This window comes from Talpa europaea (assembly GCF_964194135.1).
Source record: "Talpa europaea genome assembly, chromosome: 4".
In the NCBI taxonomy this organism is placed as follows: Eukaryota; Metazoa; Chordata; class Mammalia; order Eulipotyphla; family Talpidae; genus Talpa; species Talpa europaea.
Window position 1 is genome coordinate 49,407,724 of NC_140070.1, and position 16,971 is coordinate 49,424,694.

General features: G+C 35.0%; 1 protein-coding gene across 3 annotated transcripts in view; it reads left to right on the forward strand.

Annotated features, from left to right (window-relative positions):
• Nucleotides 1-16,971, forward strand: part of ARMC8 (armadillo repeat containing 8) — a gene marked incomplete at both ends in the record, with an annotated part of 104,064 nt that overhangs the window by 46,721 nt on the left and 40,372 nt on the right. For 2 of the 3 annotated variants that reach the window (XM_084232849.1, XM_084232850.1), the window contains 6 exons: nt 4,093-4,173; nt 6,426-6,501; nt 6,603-6,693; nt 8,214-8,274; nt 11,601-11,801; nt 14,890-14,985. In XM_084232849.1, coding sequence (XP_084088975.1) covers nt 4,093-4,173; nt 6,426-6,501; nt 6,603-6,693; nt 8,214-8,274; nt 11,601-11,801; nt 14,890-14,985 — 606 coding nt within the window. The remainder of the gene's footprint in view (nt 1-4,092; nt 4,174-6,425; nt 6,502-6,602; nt 6,694-8,213; nt 8,275-11,600; nt 11,802-14,889; nt 14,986-16,971) is intronic. The other variant, XM_084232851.1, reaches the window with a different exon arrangement.

Genomic DNA, 16,971 nt, shown 5'->3' on the forward strand with positions numbered 1-16,971 from the left:
ATTTCTCAATGCTTTTATTTATTTTTATTTTTCTAATGAAGTACCACTATTTTATATTCATGTTAATGTTTTGACAGTATAAGATTTCTACCCTCAGATGTGGCAACTATAGTTTTCTACCACCGAAGCACCAATAGCCCTCTACCATAGTCATTGTCTCAACACTTTTACATCTGCTCATCTGAAACTTCTCAATACTGTTTTAGCTGAAAATATAAATAAAAGAATACCATTAAATTACTGGCTCTTTTGCTGAGAGAAACTTAAAGCTAAGTGAGGATTTATAGGCAATCTTCTGCTACTGACAGAACTAAAGAAAATCAACATAACTCACTTTTCCCTTAATCTGATAATTAGTACTTGCCACTGTAATTAAATCACTGTAATTAAATTTTGTGTTATAAGATGTAAATCTCAAAAGACATAACAGCATTTAAAAACCCAATGATAATAGTAATAGCCGAAAATACAATATTAATTTTTCTATATATACTAATTTGTATCTTTGAAAACAACTGATCAGATAATCCTCTATATTGTTATTTGTTATAAAAATCTTTCATTTTCATGTGTTATTTTTGCATATAGGCCCAAAATAATACAGAATTTTAGGACTTGTTCATAAATTTGGCATATACTGGTATTAGTATTAAATAACTTTACATGCTTTATGTAGGGAAGACAGAAAAAGAGGAGAGATGAATAAAGCATTTGTGTTATAACCTAATCATATCTTTTATTGTCTCCCTCCCTGATTTATTAATAATCAAAAACAGGCTAGTGATATTAACGGGAGTTCTGATTTTTAAATTGTTGCCACTTTTTTAAGCAGTTACTCAGATTTCTGAGACCTGTCTTTTGGAGTTTAAGATTATAAGGGCGCAAGTGCTTCCTACCCTGTGCATGCTGGCTCACTAACCCAGGTCCATCAAGGTTGATTTAGAAACTAAAGAGAGCCTTGATGAGAATCAAGCAATAGCTCCTCCTCTCTACTTGGATCAGCCACTAATTCCTTTCTTACTCTTGTTTTTGCACAACAGAGAAGAGGAAGTGCTTCTTTTATAATGAATATTTGCTGTAATTCTTGGTGCAAATAATTTAAAGGATTAAAAAGTATAATAATCTCTTACAAGCAGTGGGGACCAATGTGTATAGAGAACTGCATTGTATTTGATCTTTTCACCATCACTTATTACTCCTTACTATTCCACCAGTAAGTATATTCCATAGGTGAACCAGCACTTAGGAAAAAGACACATGCACATAGATATTCATTGAAGTGATGTGTGTAATAGTATAGGTCTGATAATCCAAATGTATAATTATCAGGTACTAGTTAAAGTAAGGAATATTTTTATGATGAGATAAGACCAATTAAAGAAATGAGAAAACTCTTTACTGATCCAAATGAGCTGAGAGATGTAGTAAAGGAAATAAAAGATTTAGATCAATATGCATGAGTATGTATTTAAAAATGTGTTTTTATAAATATAAACCTTTTTTATATATCACTATATAGATAAAATACAGAATTCTACCAATGTGTTAAAAAATGGCAAGGGGTGCCCTCCCGGGTGGCACAAGGGGTTAAGCCTCAGTACTATGAAACTATCAGCAGCCACTGCAGCACTGGTTCGATCCCCAGTCAGGGAGCTAACCCACATGGCGCAGCAGACCTCTCCTGTCTCAACCACTGCTCCCCTCAGCAGTCTATTTAATCAGTTTGCCTGTTCTGCTCCCCACTCTGTTTCTGGTGAATCCTCTCACCCCCACCCCTGCACCTCTGGCCTACACCCCAGCTCTTCTATGCATAAATAAATCAAATAAATCTTTTTAAAATATGGCAAGGGGAAAAATATACTTATGTATTTGCTTGTATGTGTATAAAATACCTTTAATAATATAAGATAATCTATGATTAGGTCACCTCAGAATGAGATATTTGGCCAAAGATTGACAGAATACAGAGGTGGAAAACAAGGAGGTGCCAGGGGTAGAGCTAGTACCCATCTATTCAACCATTCTGATAAACACTGCCAATATTTAAATTGAGTTGTGTAAATTAATAAGGAAGGCAAAAAACCTTGGTTTGCTGACATATAAGCTGAGACTAATTGAGGCTTATTTTCACAATTTATTCACATTATCTACTTGTTTCTAGGTAAGACAAAATGGGTTAAATTTTTAGGAGATCCTTCTTTTTCTTGGCTCCACATCTCTATAATCAATAAGGTAGAAGTTCCTATATTTCAAAAGAGACAATTCAAGCAAAACTTTCAAAGCTGTTAAGTTGGGTACTTGTACCCAATAAGTATGACTGCAGATGCATGGAGGACAAAGAGGTAGGAAGACAGGAGCATATTTCATGCCTGTGCTCTGAGCATGTCAGTTTTTCAGTTATTGTAAAGGCAAGTTTTGATAGGTATCCAACTATCCTAGATGGATATGTAGTGATAAATATATCAAGCATTTGTTTTCTGGGATATTATCCACGTACCCTAAGTATCAGCACTGAAATACAACTTTAATAATTTTCAACAAAATATTGTTTATAATAGCCAGATATTAGAAACTACCTAAATGTGGGAGGTGGGGAGAATTGGCCTGAATAAATTGTGGAATATTATATAGTGATTAAAAATAAGAAAATATAGTTAGAAAATATATAGGAGTCAAGAATTTGCTAATGTGGTAGTCTGAATACAATAGGTAGACTTTGATTTATAATGATGCATATCTGAAACTTTTGTAATGTTATAATGCAAATTTATATCAATAAAATATTTTAAAATAGCAAAAAAGAATACCTTTAATAGTATATAAAATATTTTCAGGATTGTTACCTATAAAATAGAATATGGCTGTGTTATTATTTAAAAGCAAGAAAGCTAATCTCCCCACTTTAAATGATTGCTATTTTGGTCCAAGAAAGAATAAATGTCTGCAAGTTACTTGTTATTTGACTAAATAGCAAGGTGGAGAAATTGGTTTGAGAACTCTTGTTCTGGACTAATAACTGTTTTCCTCTGGTGAATCCAGAGAGGTAGCCTGCCTTTTGGTGCTATTTTTCCTCTCCTGGATAATAATAAGCATGAAATGCCATCCTTGTCCTGACTTTGACTTCCCATTAATTGAATAGATCTATAGGACATAAAACAAATAAGAATTGTATCAAATTTAAAGCCTTTGCATTAATCTTTAATTTCTGGGCCTCCCTGGTGGCACACGGGGTTGAGCATAGCACTATGAAGCTATCCGCACTCTCTGCAGCATAAGTTCAAACCCCTGGCCAGGGAGCTCCCCATGTGGAGCAGCAGACATCTCCTGTCTCGCCCGCTGCTCCCCTCAGCAGTGTGTTTCAGTCAGTCTGCCTGTTCTGTTCCCCGCTCTGTCTCTGGTGAATCCTCTCACCACCCCCGACCCCATGCCTCTGGCCTGTACCCCAGTTCTTGTATGCATGAATGAATAAATCTTTAAAAAAAAAACCATAATTTCTGCCACTTGTGAAAATCTTCAGTAAATTGTTTAGTTGAAAACAGAGTTGATGAAAATTAAAATACCTTAATTTCCCTATCTTACCACACTATGAAGTGATAATTTTAAAATGAGAAATAAGGAAACAGAAACCAAAACACGTTCATTTCTCAGTTATAGAATGTTGTGTTTCTCTCCATCCCTGACTCAGACTCTGGTCCAGTTCCTCTTGTAATTAGTTTTAGATCCCCCTGACTAACTCATCAGTCTCAAGTTGTAAGAATGACTGCCACTGTATCCTATAAGAATAGTGCAAGAATTCATAGTGGTTCTGTTGCTGTGATGGAATGCTGCTTAAGAATTGCAGATGTTTCTTGGTGCCAAGATAGTTTTTGTGCCCCCTTCCATCTATCGTGGAGGTAAGGAAGCAGTAGTTTCACAGACTGGGATGAGGTAAGATATGACGGTCTCTTGCAAGACTGAAAACAGTGCCTACCCTGCTTGTTTAGGATGGGTTCATATAATAAAAAGTTAGCATTATAGTGAATGTGGTTTTCTACACTTAAGTAAAAGTTACATTGCTCTTCTCATGTATTATTACATTCTCTTCTCTTACAGGGTCCAGATCATCAAACAATTTTATTTAACCATGGTGCAGTTCAGAATATTGCTCACCTACTAACCTCAGTATCATACAAAGTAAGATGTTAAAGATTATGTTGGATTTTTATACTTATTTTGGTTTCTACTGTCTTGCTCTAGAAGGAGAGCCGCATATTTTTATTGCTTCTTTGATACTGTGATCAAGAGTATTATTTTACCAGTAAAATGTTATGGGGTATTGTTTTACCTAGAGAATACTCTTAAACACAAAGTTTCCCTTGTCTTTTCCTTTTTTCCTCCATGATATAATTGTGGCATGAGTTGCTATTGTTCACCTTAATAGTCGTGGTCTTTAATAGCCTCTTTTGGTTAGGTTCCAGTACCAACACTGCACTTGAGGTGATGCCTTGAAGTATGTAGGTGCAATCCCTTATTGTATCAGGAAAGACTGGATTTCACGGTTGAGATCTTTATTCAGCCATAGTTTCTCAAACTTATAACAAGCTTATACATACATAAGCATCAGCATTTAAAGTGTGTTCTCTTTTGTGTTAAAAATTTAGGGTTTTCTGACTTAGTAAATTTTCTTGACTATCTTTTATATATAGGTAAGTAGTACTGTGATGTTCATGTATTTGAAACTAGTCATTCATCATTGTTTACCAAGCAAATTTTAGCAAATATTGGGCCATTGCCCTTATTGTGTTATATTAGAGCTAGGCACACCCAGAGTTTCCTGAGCTGGAAAGCAGCCATTTTTAAAATATTTTATCCACTTCTGCTGATCCTAGTCTGTGCTTTATTTTCGTCCTTAGCTTTGTTGCAGGTGGGACGTGATAATAGGTGTATTTTCCCTTCCTTATACATCCAGAGTTCAGTCTTGGTGAAGAGCGAGCTGAACCAGCTTGAACCTAGCCAGAAGTAGGGGAAGGAAATATATAGTGCAGGCTGCTTCCTCTGCCTTGTGCCACATGGAAACTGAAATCAGACAGCATTTGCACATCAAAAAAGAGTTGCTGGGGTAGTTATGCTATTATTGTCCCTTTACTTCTCTAGTCTCTTAGCTTCATTAATTTCCCTAGCTCTTCCTTCTTTTCTTTCTTTTCTGTACTAAATTTCCTTATCCACTATAACAAATTCCAGGTTGTCAAAGGAAAAGGTTTTGCTAACATTACTCTTTTGCCAAGGTTTGCTCCATAGTCCGTGTGTCATTCACAATTTCTAGTTCCTACCTGTGGACGCATGCATGGTTCACAGGTCACATTCCAGCTTTCTATACTGTGAATGCCTGCCAATCTCAGGTTCCACATAAGAACATCATATATAGTCTCAGGCTGGGAGGATCAGATCATCTAAAAAGTGAACAGAAAGAATAAAAAATAACAGGGCCTCCCCCACAGGCGCAGCGGTTGAGCACTGGGTTGCGAAGCTGCCTGCAGCCTCTGCAGCGCCGGTTCAATCCCTAGCTGCTGGGCGAGGGTCCCACATGGCACGCAGACCTCTCCTGCCGCCCGCTGCTCCCCTCAGCAGTGTACTTCATCAGTCTGCCTGTTCTGCTCTCTGCTCTGGCTCTGGTGAATTCTCTCACCCTCCCATGCTTCTGACTGTACCCAGTGCTTGTATAAATAAATAAATCTTTAAAAAAAAAAGAATAAAAAATAACAGCTGTTCAGAGCACCTGCAGATTGTAAACTATCAATATATCATATGTAGTCAAGAGATTGAACCCCTAGTATTACTCAGACAAGCAATCTAGTTTTAAGGCATAGTAGTAGCACAATTCATAGGTGTTTTCAAAATTAATTTAGTCTTTTTCAAACTTGTATTATTATAACTGTTTCTTTTTCTGTTCTGTTTGCCCCAGCCCTACCCCATACACTACTGTTTGTCTTCTCTTCAGTCCTCTGGTTTGTAGTTTGAAAAGTAGAAGCACCCACCTTGAAAGACAGCTGGTAATTAGTTGTTATATAGTTCTCTTTGCCTTACCAGCATCAAATTCTGTACAGTGTTCTTTCAAATATGATCAGGAATTTGTCTAGTTCAATTTTAATTGCTTCCTCTTTACTTTTTTTTAGTTATTTCAAAATTAATTTTAACTTTTTATAATTTTAACTCTTACTACACTCTTCAGCTACACAAGTGATACATTTATTCCCTTGCCGCATGCTTTGAGTACTTTAAGCAGACTTAAATAGTTATTTCTTCAGAAGGGTTTAGATTTTGAGACTTTAAAATTCATATTTGAATTTTAATAAGTATTTGAATGAAAATTTTACATATTTGAATTAAAATAAGTGCTTTTCTTTTTCTTTCTTTCTTTTTTTTTTTTTGTTCTTTCACTTCTATAGGTTCGAATGCAAGCACTGAAATGCTTCTCCGTTTTAGCTTTTGAAAATCCCCAGGTATCGATGACCCTAGTAAATGGTAGGCTGGAACTTTCAGTGACATCTATATGATTTAATTCATGAACTTTTTAGATTTAAAGAATTTTCTTAATCCTTGTTGTTGTTTTTTTTAATTTCTAGTTTTGGTTGATGGAGAATTGTTACCACAAATTTTTGTGAAGATGTTACAGAGGGATAAGCCTATTGAGATGCAACTCACATCAGCAAAATGGTAAAAGTTAAGACAATGTGGGAAGGAAGAGTGTTTTATCGCTGTCTTAGAGTATTTTAGGACGGTCTAGTTAGCTCACTGTCAGTCCTCATCTTGTTTTGGGATTTTAAAATATGAAAGTGATCGGATTGTCTCACATTTTCTTAAATGAATGTGAATTTTTCATTCAGTTTACAACTACTAGCATGCAGACCACGAGAACTTTCATTTTACACCTAAAACTGTCTGCAGAAAATGACTTTATTACATGCTCAACTTTTTTTTTCCCAGTTGAAATAATACAGACTGGATCAGATTTAATCAACACATGAGTATTAAAATATAAAAAAAGTGTTAGTTATATTATACATATAAAGGTGTAGAAATGAGAATTTGGCTTGTCATCTTTAGGGGAAAAAATCCTCAAAGAGATGTGACGTTATAAGATAGTTGTGTGAAGGTCTTGTTAGCATAGTTGCTGGCTCATAGAGACATTTAATACATATTAATTCTTTAATTATAACTATACTCATAGGAAGATTGAACACCTTTTATGTATGCTTCTATGCTAAATTTCAGTATTTAAGTTTAGTAAATACTGAATTTCATTTCAGTATTTAAGAAGCTGTGACTCTAATATTTTGGCAAGAATGAGGAATTTTCAGTAAATTACTTATGCAATATAAATAATTTTTTTTGTTTAATTTATATTTTTGGTTTGCTTGTTTTTTGTCTTCAAAACTGAGCATTTACCTCTTAGTTAATAGTAATGTTCTCATATAATTGTTTTCAAAAAAGAATGGGGTGACAGCAAAGAACTCAACAGTATAAGTATTTTACTGATTCGTTTATAGCTTCCTGTAGAAGCCAGAACATGGGATGTTTTTCGCCTGGCTTACTAAAGGAATCTAATTTGAAAAGGAAATTAAGTTCTTAAGTGCTTAATTTCAAGAACCTGCTTAAAGGAGTACAAATTAATTTTGTTCTTATATAAAGCCAGATAAAATTGTATTGGTAAATTGTTTTTAAGTAGAACCAAATCACCAACTTATTCTCAAAGCCACTACAGTAACCTCTGAATAATTCATTTCTGCTGGATTGCTATGTTACAAGTTAAATACTACCTCTGTGATGTTTCTACACTGCTTTTGGAATATCAGTGCAACTTTGTTTAACCTTATATACTTTGTTAATGTTATATTTTACTTTTAACAGTTTATTTTTATTATGGAGAAATTTAAAAAAGTATAAAAAATCTCCTGTGTGCCCAGCACCTAGCTTCAGTGTTTATCCGTGCATTAGGCCATTTGTTTTAAAAATAATTTTGTAGATTTTTTTTTTTAATCTGGCTTATTGTCTGTATGTGTCAGTTTCCTTTGACTATTCCCAGAACCTTGAATAAAGAAATAACAAAGCCTTTTCTCTCAAGATAAGTGAGAGCATTAGTCTTTTTTTTTTTTTAAACTATCTTTAAGGCAAGTAATTTTTCTTTTGAAGCTTTAAAACACAGCAGAAACTTACTTTCTGCCATCTTATTCCAGTTTAACTTATATGTGTAGAGCTGGAGCAATTCGGACAGATGACAACTGTATTGTATTAAAGGTGAGCTAATTAATTCTTTCTAAAAATTTGAAAAGCTTTCTAGTGATACGAGTGGTGAAATAAATATTGGTGTTCCTATTTTTGTTAATGCATTTTCATTATGGTATATGATGTGCATAGCATAAAATAATACTAAAATAGCATGTTTTTAGAGGATTCATGTAGTATCAATAAATTAGTTTTAGATGTGTTTTAAAAGTCAAAGGGAAATAATGTTTTCCTTGTCGTATCTTTTTCATTTTTTTAAATATTTATTTTTATTTATTTATGCATACAAGAACTGGGATATAGGCCAGAGGTGTGGGGGGCATGAGAGGATTCACCAGAAAAAGATTGGGGACTAGGACAGGCTGATTTACTGAAATACACTGCTGAAGGGAGCAGTGGGTGAAACAGGAGAGGTCTGCTGTGCCATGTGTGTTAGCTACCTGGCTGGGGATCAAACTTATGTTGCATGGCTGGCAGTAGTTTGATAGTGCTGAAACTTAACCCCTTGTGCCACCAGGAAGGCCACCTTTTTCATTTTTATGACAATTCTGCAGATACAGAAATTATAAGAACATGTAAAATTTAAATGAAATAGAAAACAAATTTTAATCCTTGATTTTCATTACATTTACAACAGTTGTAGACAAGCAATTTACTAGTCTTCAGATATTTGTATCACTCAGATTATAAATTATCAAAAGATGGAATAAGAAAGAATAAATAATATGTGAAAACAGTCTTTTTGGTATATCAAATGTAACCAGAACTCAAAACCTAGAGACACTAACCCTGACTTGGTAATCTTGGGCACATTTCTTACTCTTTTGGTGGCTTAGATTCTTAATTCTGAAAATGGAGGCATCTATTTATGAAAATGCTCATCCCACAGAATTATACTAAGTCTAACATTATGTTAAATACATTAAAATGTATTCTCCCATATTTTAATACATTAAAATGTATTCTCCCATATGTCCCCTCCTTTGCTATATGCCTTAGTACCATGGTCAGCTTGCTAGTTGTGACTTTTTCTTGACCTTTCATTTGGTTTCTCTATATTCCATGTATAAGTGAAATCATCTGGTATTTTTCTTTTTCCTTCTGACTAATTTTAGCTAGCGTAATCTCTTCCAGCTCTAACTATGTTGCCACAAATGGCATGAGTTGTCTTTTTTGATCACTGAGTAATATTCTGTTGGGTAAATATACCACAACTTTTTGATCCATTCATCTATTTCTGGTAAAATATCTTATTACCTATAAAGAACAAACAAGAATAAGTAGATCCATCCCATGTCATCTTATGAATATGAGATCTCTCATTATCATTGTTTAAAATGAACCCAAGAATAAAAGAGCATTTAGAAGACTATGTTTGCTATAGCCTTTGGTGAAGCAAGTCCACTGATATAATTAAATCCGAGGACCTCCTAAGTAAACAATGCTGGTATTTTTTTACAATAAGGGCTTCCATGCAAGTGACCTTGATTTATTTACTTCTCTACCTCTTTTACTTCCTCATTAGTAAACTAGGTTAATAGTATGTCTTAGCATAGCAGTTCTAAGCATTAAATTTCACAATCCATGAATTTATGGTATTGATAAATGTTAATAACTGTTCAAAGTAAAATAAGAATAGGACTTTCCTCTTGGAAGTTTAGGGCTCTCTTGTAAAGCCTGGTCTAGCCAGATAGGAAATCAATATTGAACCAAAAAGTGCTAATCTCTGTTGTAAAGATACAGTAGGAACTTAGGAAAGAACAGAACACTATGGTAGTTAAAGAAGTCTTCCTATAATAACATTGCAATTTCTACTTGCACATTATCCTTTAAAGTAAATTTATCAGCTTTAGAAATAATAAATACAGGGTTTGTTTGTTTTTTTTTAAGATTTATTTATTTATACAAGAACTGGGGTATAGGCCAGAGGCATGGGGAAGGTAAGAATTCACCAGAGACAGACCAGGGAGCAGAACAGGCAGGCAGACCAAAAACACTGCTGAGGGGAGCAGTGGGTGAGACAGGAGAGGTCTGACACGACTTGTGGGTATCTACCTGGCCAGCTGGGAATCAAACCCACGCTGCAGAGGCTGCAGACAGCTTCACAGCGCTGTGCTCAACCCTCTGTGCCACCACGCAGGTCCTACAGGGGTTATTTTTACTGAGATCTTAATGTAGATAAGGCGCAACAGACCTCTCCTGTCTCTCCTGCTGCTCCCCTCAGCAGTGTATTTCAGTCATTCTGCCTGTTCTGTTCCCCGCTCTGTCTCTGGTAAATCCTCTCACCCTCCCACACATCTGGCCTGTTCCCCAGTTCTTGTGTAAATAAAATAAAAATAAATCTTTAAAAAAAAAGAACTTAATGTAGATAAATTACCAAGACCTGTGACAGGATTTTTGAAGACCTCAGAAATAAAATTGGACTCACAGGTGATACCACAGACATTCCAGGGACATTTTCAGAAAATCTAAGAATTGTGATTGATGCATTTCATTCATATTACAGAACTAGTGGAATCTGAGTATTGGTAAGATTGCTGAATTTTTAAAGTTGTACTTTGTTTTTACAATAGATACTAAACCCCAAACAAGTGGGAAAAAAATCAGTCATTCCAGGCATACTACTCACTAAGGAAAAGGTAGCATACATTTTCCAGTGCAAAATCATTCCTGACTAGAGTACAAGGTCTGTTTTAGGCAAATAAATACATAGATGGGCCAAAAGCTTCAGTTATGGGATTCTTTAAATGTCTTTTATTAAGATTTTGCTTATTTAAGTGTAAAAGAACTGGGGTGTAGGCCATAGGTACGGAGGATGAGAGGATTCACCAGAGACACAGTGGGAGGTGGATTTACTCTGGTGGATTCACCAGAGATACAGGTGGATTTACTGAAATGCACTGCTAACAGGAGCAGCTAGCGAGTCAGGAGAGGTCTGCTGCACCATATGTGGATTAGCTCCCTGGCCAGGATCGAACTCAGGCCCTAGGGGTAATAGTGCTGAGGCTTACCCCCTAGGCCACCAGGGAGGCTCTTAAATGTCTTTTTGAAGCTTGTGCAATAAAGGTTCAGTCTTACAGATCTTTAAAGCGTAGAGTTTGTTAATGTGCTTTGTATGATTAGAGTTTAGTGTGCCAACAAAAATAATTAATATGCACTGGATTTTGTTTGTTTTTGAATTCTAAGAAAGTGTTTTGTTCTCCCAAAGTCTTTATTTAAACAATGATCACAAATCTGACTCCCTGTGGAAAAACTATTGAGTTGATTCAGTTACTACATGCTGTCTGTCAAGCTTTTGCCTTTACCAAAAGCAAATAATTAATCTCACTACCTTCCAGACATTGCCTTGTTTGGTTCGAATGTGCAGTAAAGAGAGATTACTAGAGGAGAGAGTTGAAGGAGCTGAGACACTTGCCTACCTGATTGAACCAGATGTTGAGCTACAGAGAATCGCTAGCATAACTGATCACCTCATTGCCATGCTTGCTGATTATTTCAAGTATCCCAGCTCAGTGAGTGCCATCACTGATATTAAAAGGGTATGTTGTCTTTTCCTTTTCAGCTATTCAAGAGAGGGATTTTTAATGTTTTTCTTACTGCTCAGAACTTTGAACCAATTAATAATTACAGTTCAAAGCCCTTTTCAATAAATAATTTTTTTACCTTTGGTAACACAGATGATGTTGCTTTATGAGTTTTTTAATCCAATTTGTTTCATGTTTATTGTCAGAAATTTTTTATTAAGTAGATAACCAAGAGAGAAGAAAATCGTTTTCCTAATTAAAGTAAATCCAACTGAAACCCAAAAGCAGTGGGATCTCTAATGTTGGGTATTGATGTTATATCAATGTCATCTAATGTTCTTCAAGTTCCCAGAATCCTTTTTGTTGCTATGTTCTCATTCTTTAGGTTAAGGGTAATTTATTGTTACATATGACTATGTGGCCATACTTAATGTTCTTTAGCTACCTTTTCTTCTAACTTTTGCCATCAACCTATTTCCTTTTTTTTTTTTTTCAGTTTCATACTGTGCTTTAAGGTTTGCTAGTGATTGTTAAAACACCATTAGTGTCTAGTTTGAGACCATCAAGTATCAAATTATAGTAACTTTTTCTCAAAATTATCTGTTGCTTTGATTAGGTAGATAGTCCTTTTGCTTCTTAGCCTGTTTGTCATATCCATTTCTCTAAGCATAAGAGAGCAGTATTCTAGTAGAGAATGCTTGTTGAGGTCATGGTAGAGGGAACTGCCTCCTAATTAGAAGCCAGTATGGTTTCATGAATGTGACTATATTTTTTATGCCAATGGTAAATTTTTAAAAAGTGTTGTCCTGACTGCTCCCATGACTCGGAGTTCTAAAAAACTTCATCTGGAAGGCAGTTGTCAGTAGGGCATTTAGCATTGAAAACAAACTACTAAGGGTATAACTTTTTTCTTAGGAAGGACCTAAAGTAACCTTCATTAATACTTGTATTAATAATATACACTGCCCTCTGTGTTAAAATTATGAGTCTACGCTTCCTTTAGTAGTAATGCTTTTTCAGTAGCAGGGATGGGTTATATTGAACCAACTACCCTGTCTTCCCTTGCCACTTACTCGATAGTAACTCAGTATGTCACTGGTACAAAGATACCCGAACAAGTCCTAATTGTGACCTCAGGGACACCCCAAGTTGACAACCCTAGCAAGGCAAATATATTACATTGATGAGCAAGAGAGTAAGGAAACATAGTTATAAGAACTGCAGGCTAATGCATGTGCATATGATTTATCTAGTATGTGGAAAATTATCTCTTCTCTTCGTGTTTTTTCTATTTTAAGGGTTTTTTCTATCTTATTTCTCTCACAGTAAAACCAGAATAATATTTTTTTAGTGATCTCATAATACCAAACTTGAATGTTAGTTTCTTTCATCATCTTTATTTTTGATGATGGATCATCAGTGACTTCTAACCATAAAAGCACAGCTACTAAGCCCATAGAGAAAAATTCATAAATGTTAATAAATTTGTGATTTTCATGGTCTATTAGTTAAAGTCAGTATTCTGAAATATAAGTTGTAACTAGAAAATAACAAGAGTTTAACAATAAATATTTTAAAATTTACACAACAAAATGAGTGTTTTATAGTAGGAAGTCATTTTCATAGTCTGTCAATGCCTTCTTTGATCAAAATATTTTTGAGACTATTCTTTTTTTTTTTTTTTTTTTTATAGAGGCATGCTTTATTTATTTGTTTGCTGGTTTGTTTGTTTGTTTTGTTTATACATGCACTGGGTACAGTCAGAAGCGCGGGAGGGTGAAGAATTCACCAGAGCCAGAGCGGGGAGCAGAGCAGGCAGAAGGACCGAAGTACACTGCTGAGGGGAGCAGCGGGCGGCAGGAGAGGTCTGCACGCCATGTGGGACCCTCCTCTGGTGGCCGGGGAGCAGCCGGGGATCGAACCGGCGCCGCAGAGGCCGCGCGCAGTTTCGCAACCCAGTGCTCAACCGCTGCGCCACCGGGGAGGCCCTTTTTGAGACTATTCTTAAAGGAATTGCCTTTAAATCTATTCCAGAAGAGTTTAGTTTTTTACTATTTTGTTGTTGTTGTTATTCTCATGTTACCCACACAATTGCCCAATTTTCCCTCACCACAATCATTGGCAATTAAAACTCTTAGTTGATGAAAATATATAGCTATCATGTTTTTTCTAGCTAATGTGCTGTTTATAGGAAGTTTCAAAACTGGGTCACCAGTGTTAGGAACAGCATCCACATCAGTACATAGCAGTGAACCTTTCCAAGGCAACTCATTTGCAGAGAGTGGTACTAACTTGGACATAAAAGTTATAGCTCTTAGTTGTAAATAATGTTTTATTATTGATTTTGCCTTGTATATTTACTGGTTTGTTTTTGGTTATTGACAGTGTACTGAGAACAGGCTTCTGTTTTATTTTTATAATATCAATAGTTTATTGATAAATCAGATGTATGGAAGAATTGATAACCGTAGCCATTTGTGCATATGAAAAGATAGCATTGTTTCATACCAGTAAGAAATTTTACAAATTTCATTAAAAAAAAAAATGAACATTAATCTCAGACATTTGTAACAGATAGATATATGATAATGATTATCCTGGGACATTGTTTATAAAGGGTTTTTACAAAGATCTCTCTGTTTCTAAAAACTTTTTAAATACTGAAATTAGGCTAGCTCTGCTCTTAATGTTTGCAGAAATCTTTTAAAGACTTTGTTGTGGCAGTGTGTTCTGGGGCTAGAAAGTCCTGCGTGTACCTTGTTTTTGAGGAGTGTATTTCAGAATGCTAGTGGAAGCAAGCATCAGTGCCACTAAAACTACAATTAAGGAACACTGAATGTTTAGGGATGAGAGGTACACAAACGATTTTCATATTCCAGCATCAAATGGATGCAGGCTGCATACATTCTAGATCATGCTGACACAAACACAACTAGATCTCAGTTGTATGCGAACAGAACCCCAAAATAACCAGGAATTCAGTGACAGCACTAATATCTCAGTCCTTGTCAAACTTTTTTTCAACTCTGCCCAGTAAATTTTATTGAAAATTTAATTTGTGTACTGAGTTAGAACATATCTTTCTCCTCCCTCCCCCCCATAGCTTGATCATGATTTAAAACATGCTCATGAACTCCGCCAGGCTGCATTCAAGCTCTATGCCTCTCTTGGAGCAAATGATGAAGACATCCGGAAGAAGGTGAGTCTGGGAGAGGGGCGTTCCCCAGTCCTGACAGCCAGCAGGCAGGGAGTGACGTCAACCTGAAAGTCGTGGTGAAGAGCACTAACAGTGACTGCTTGAATATAATAAAGCAGAGTGACTAAAGGCATAATTGAAGAATGAATGGGACCCGGAATTGGGGGGTTGTTTGTTTTTAGAACATAGAGTGGCATGGTCGTGCTGGAATGACAAATTATTGGCGTGTTTTTTGTGTCATTAATATGGATTATTGTGTTGCACATTTTTGCATGTTTTCTGATAAAAATTCTAGCACTGTGAAGCATTAGACTCCTTGAAAGACCTAACACTAGAATTGTAAATGTTATTTATGGAAATACCTTCCAATGCCATTGAGAAATTCAAATCTCTATTGTATATTGTTTTTTTCATATGTGGCTTAGTTATGTTTTGATTTTTTTTTTTTTTTTTTTTTTGCTACTGTGATGTGAATAAAATCTTTGTGGAATAATGAGTTTATGTTTAGTGAGTGGTCATCTGAATTTTTCAGCTCCCAAAAACTGTATCACTGGTATAACATCTTTATATTACTACGGCCTAAAGTCCAACACTCATATTTTTTATAAGAATTGTTGTAAGCAGGGAGTATAGTGGTAATCTCTAACCTGGCTCCCTCCACTAACTAAAAGAATAGAGTTTACCATTTGAAAGAATATATAATCTAGTAAATATTGCACATGGTATTTAGGAACATCAGTAAATTAATCCACATTCTGTCTTGATGAGCCATAGCAGATAGGGCAAATTGGGTATTTATTGAACATGGCAATTTATAAAATTTTCCCATCTATATTGATATTTTAAAAAACCCTGTGAGAGAAATCACAAAATATTGGGATTTTACCGTGTTTCAGAAAGGTGTTTCAATCTTGTGGGGAGAGAAATATGGGATAACTGTAGGTTTATTGAAATAAATTGAAAAGGAACCATTCTTGAAGGAAATTGAAATAATAGCATTAAGATTTGGTGTTTGAGTAGTACTGACTTATCAGTGCAGAAAAGTACAACTAAACTGAATGTTTTCCCTGTACCTCAATTTAGTTTAGTTAACAAAATGTTTTTGACTTGAAGTGTTTTTAGTAAATGTCTTTGGAAATCCTTTGATCCCTCTGAGCTTTCATTTGCAAACTGTTAATTCAAGGCAAACATACTAACAATATGATACTCCCTATGACTAAACATGGCTTATGGATGTTGATGCTGATACCATTTGTTAAGTTTAGGTATATGATGTATTGCAAGGGAAGAGGCATTTATGGCAACTCATATAGATAAAACATCTTTTAAAAATTGACATGGACTGTATAACTTAAAAATATTTAATGATTTGTTTTTGGACAGTTACTAGTGCCCTTTGGAAAGAGAAATATACCCATTCTTTTAGCTCAAGAAGGCCATGTCATTGACTAAAAGGGAGATAGATACTAGATAGACAGACCATAATTTGGGGGAGAGGGGAGGAAGTAGGATGTCCATTTGTACTTCTTTGTACCTTTTTGTTAATAAACTATTGTTTTGGAATTAATGACTTTATTTGTGATGATATGTTCTAGAAATACTTGCACCATAACAGTTGATGATCAGTAGTCTTAAAATATGTATTCATAATGTGTATAATTTCCTGGTAAGGCTAAAATCTGATCATTTCTGTAGAAAGATGACAAATAAAGAATAAGTTATAATTATTAATTATAGTTTTTTTTTGTGTGGTGAAGAAAAGATACTGTGACATTCTTATGTGATGGGGTTTATGGAGATTTTAGGTAGACATTTTATTTCTGGGAAATTCAGTGTTTGAATAACTTAGTTCAAGCAACAACAGAGAGATTGTAAAATGGAAAATACAAACTCATTTTGTGATAAAATCTTTATAAAAACAGCTTTTAGGAGTGGAGAATGCTTATTTTCAGTGTATAAAAAATAACTTTTCCTTTGAATGCATTTTTT